The sequence below is a fragment of the Hypomesus nipponensis genome, chromosome 17, assembly GCF_054491055.1.
Source record: "Hypomesus nipponensis isolate SF chromosome 17, ASM5449105v1, whole genome shotgun sequence".
NCBI classification, from domain to species: domain Eukaryota; kingdom Metazoa; phylum Chordata; class Actinopteri; order Osmeriformes; family Osmeridae; genus Hypomesus; species Hypomesus nipponensis.
In genome coordinates, this window is record NC_140377.1 from 5,178,575 (window position 1) to 5,182,704 (window position 4,130).

Genomic DNA, 4,130 nt, shown 5'->3' on the forward strand with positions numbered 1-4,130 from the left:
TACTATGTTCAGAGAGATCTTAGACCATGCAGAAAGTATATGTAAACATTCCAGCTTTTTCTACTTTGGTTCTAACAATACAACTGATGGCTCTTGAAGTATTTGCCTAATGCAGAGCATCAGCAGCAGATTACTACAGTGAATTGTCTCACAATGTATACTAAATTTAGAAAATTCCAGCTCTTGAATATTGTGCAGTTGGTTTTGTGGCCTCTTAAAACAAAATAAATAGTAAAATTGCACTCTAGATATAAGATGAAAACAATTGCAAGGTTTACCAGCTCTATGACCAAAGTCATTATTTATCTAAACTTTGTATTCAATAAAGATCAAACACATTGGCTTTCTCTTATATCCATGGGCTAAACCTGATTCCTTCCAAGACTTCCATCTTTTTCACAGCAAACATTGCAAATATAGAAACTGTATCTGTACATAGTTCCTGTGTATAATTAAATATATGTAGGGAAGAAAAGGGTTGTCTTTTGTATGATTGTTCATTAGTTCTTCAAGAAAAATATTGAGTTTTCAGTAGACATGTTTTTCGATGTTTGTTACAGTATTTTTCTCAAAGTACACAACAGCAAATCCACTGTCACAGGACTTGGCCATGCGATACCCAAATACCTATAATCCATTGCAACATATATATATATATTCTTAATTTGCAATATTTGTATTCATGTAACAGTAGAATAAAGTTTATTTCCCACGAATTTCATATATAATGTCACAAATCTAAGATACTTTTCAAGTTTATTTTCCCCACTTTCCCCACAGTCAAAATATGCTGCGATACATAAGTATAAGTTGTTAATCGCAAAATTAAAGTATCCATCCATTAAATTGTCTTTTCATACATAAGGTTTCTGTGTCATATACACAACTTGTGGTCCTTTAGAAAACACTTGAAGGAATTAAGATTTATGCTGAGCCGATACACCTTTCCAGTAATCTAGGATATCATGCAGGTCCTCGTCCTTGGCAAACTGCACTTTTTTACGCAACGCATGCCCGGCTGCCATGTATTCCTCATCTTTGTGCCGCTTACGGTGAAGTTTGAAGCGCTCCCAGATGCTGTGAGATGGTTTGCAGTAGTATTCAGGACTGGAGGAGTAGCTCAGGTTGTGGTATTGGGGTGAAAGCTGAGAGTATGCTAAGTCTCTGGGGCGGGGACGAGTGAGGGGCTCCAGAATAGAGGGCTTGCGGCTCTCAGGCCCCTCCAACTCCTCAATCTGGGCGTCAGGATACGAGTGCCGGTGCTCACTGTACTGGCGGATCTTCTCTGCCTCAGCCCTCAGAATGGCAGCAGCTGGCGTAACAGTGAGGATCGTCTCACCCGTCGGTGTGGTCTTCTCTATGTACTTGGACTCATGGCGGTAAGGCCTGGGGCTGTGCATGGGGCCTCCAGTGGCAGTGCTGGGTCGCTTTGGCGAGACGTCCGAGGTGTGGTGCCTCTGCAGAGAATGGTGATAGCTGTCCTTATACACTGGGGATAGGAAGCTAGACTTGCTCTGAGGCTGCTCTGATATCAGAACGAGTTGGGGCTCTGCAGTTGACACGGATCCAGATTTCACGCCTTGAAAAGATGTAGATTCTGACTTGAGAGCATCTATACAATTGTTTATGATCTGATTTACTTTATCGACCTCTTTTGCAATGGTGGAAATCTCTGCAACGGACCCTTGGCTGTTCCCTGGCATGGACATATCGCATTCCCTGCGTTCAAGGTGTTCTCCGGTTCGGACATCCATGTAGTTGCCCTTGGCCATTTTAGGTGTGTCACTGATCTCTTGAAATTTGTACTGCTCCATCTCACTAACAGACGGCAAGTATGGCATGCGAGACATGCTTTCCCCAGCCATCATCTGCTTCTGTGACATTCTAGAGATAGTCCCTCCTTCAAGCTCTTGTCCATATTTCAGTTCAATTATATTTTTCTTGAGGCTTCCCGCTTTTTTGTGCTTTTCATCCTGTTGACGCTTTTTCCGCAAGCAATAATAGACCACTCCTAGAACAATCACCATACTAAAGAGACACCCCAAGATGGTCATGATGTAGTGTGTCGCTGTTGCGTTGTTTGTCCCTCTATCCTTCCCAGTCCAAGGCCCCGTCGTTATTTTCAGACAAGTGTGATTGAATCGAAGAGCATGACGGATGGAAGCCACGCAGTATGTGTATTCAGTGTGGGGTTTTAGGTTCTTTAGTTCAATGTCCTCCTCGTGACTTTTCAGGTTTTGGATATTAGTAAAAAAGCTGTTATTGTATAGAACTAGGATATACATCTTCTTGTAGGGATGAGGAATCTTAACAGTGATGGTTGCACCAGTGTGTGATACTTGCTTCACTTTCATTTCGGGCTGCACCTCCACCTCGATAGATGTAGGACTGGTTCGGACCTCATCTGGCTCTGTCCCTGAATAGCAGCCCTCCATTCCACAGGAGGTAGAGTCTGGAAAGCGGGTGATGGGTTCAGGGGGCACAGGTAACGACGGCATCACATAGTCTTCTGTGCACACAGTGGAGAGCATGTGAAGGGCGTTTCGGTAGGTTGGGTTGTTTGGATTCTGGCTCAGCAGGCTATAGCCCGAGACGCCTGGCGGAGAGTCACAGACCATCCTTTCATTGGTCCTGTTGGGGAAAACTGAGAGCCACTTCACAAATCCGAGTAATTCACAGGAGCAGTTGAATGGGTTTGTGTAGAGCTCACAGGTGGTCAGTTTAGTTAAGGTGGTAAAAGTGGACCCATCTAGCTGCTGAATGCGGTTCATAGAAAGGTCTATATTTTCAATGTTGGGGCATTCCCAGAAGGCATTGGGTGTCACAGTCTCAATCAGGTTGGCCTGGAGGTATAGGTACTGCAGCTTGCCCAAGCCCCTGAGGATCCCCTCGGTCAGGTTACGGAGCTTGTTGAAGCCTAACTGAAGAACCTGTAAGTTGTACTGGGCAGCAAAGGCCCCATCCTCTATATAGTTTATTTCGTTCTTGGTCAGGTTAAGGTAGGTCAAATTGGCAAAGCGGCTGAGGGCAGAATAATGAATACTTTTGATCTTGTTTTCATTCAAACGAAGGTCCACGATGGTGCTGTTTATATGCTGAGGGATGGCCTCGTAAGGTGGCTGGTTTTGGCTGCAAATAGCGAGCCACACAAAGCCCTTCTCACCCTCGATCAACCAGCAGTCTCCATTTACTCTGCCTGTGTGGGTCAAACACAAAATGGCCACAGACCAAAAAAAGGCACTCATCACCATGCCTCCACTGCAGGTCATTGGTGCTTCTCTTAAAGTCATGAGCAGGGCTGAAAGCTGTAAGATGTGAATACCAGTGTGGTTTCAATAAAGTGGAACTGAGTGTTTTTGCAACTGAGCTAGAAGTTTAAATGTTCTCCACGATGCAGGCAACAATCAATATATTGGAGTCCTGTCCTACGAAGGATGGCTCTGTTCTAATGTACCAGCCCTTTCCCAAAAATATATTGGGCATGTGCATCAACTCAAGGTTTCATTCGATGAATTTTTCCTGCTGTGAACTTATGGAGACAGTTCTCCAAATCAGTACTTCATCACTTCAGACTGGCTTGTGCTTATTTCCCCAGGGGCTAACATCGTTGATTGGTCTCATCTTATTGTTTCCTCCTCTGTCTTTCTCTCAGTATGTCATTCATGAGCTCAGAGGAACATCCTGGAAAAAAGAGGAAATGTCATATTAGTGACACACTTTTACGACTTAGACAGGAGCTTAACCATTAAAACCATATTAAAAATGTAAAAGCCTTATTAAAGCTCTGCCGTTAAATATACCATGTTTTATAACATAATGACGGGAAATACAGTTGGTGGATGGATGTGTCTAGCAGGGAACAAAGCCCACATAACTCTCATTACACAAAGAGGACACCTATGCAGAGAATGATACTTTGGCAAACAAATCTGATACCTGGGTGTTTCAACACATACCGTAGATTAGAGTATACGTCCATTTGATTTCATGTTTTTGTCTCTCTGGACTGTGTGTTTGCGTATAATCAATCAATAGAAATGTATGCATTGTGTATAATAATAAATAATAGCATGGATCCATTATAAATGTGTAAACTCTCTCTCCAGACCTTTCCAATTACATTGTACACA

The 4,130-nt window shown here is 43.1% G+C and overlaps 1 protein-coding gene across 1 annotated transcript; it reads right to left on the minus strand.

The window, feature by feature from the left end:
* Positions 1-917: 917 nt before the first annotated feature.
* Positions 918-3,290, minus strand: elfn1a (extracellular leucine-rich repeat and fibronectin type III domain containing 1a). Its single transcript, XM_084678310.1, has one exon. The coding sequence runs from the start codon at positions 3,288-3,290 to the stop codon at positions 918-920; it is 2,373 nt and encodes a 790-aa protein (XP_084534436.1).
* Positions 3,291-4,130: the final 840 nt, after the last annotated feature.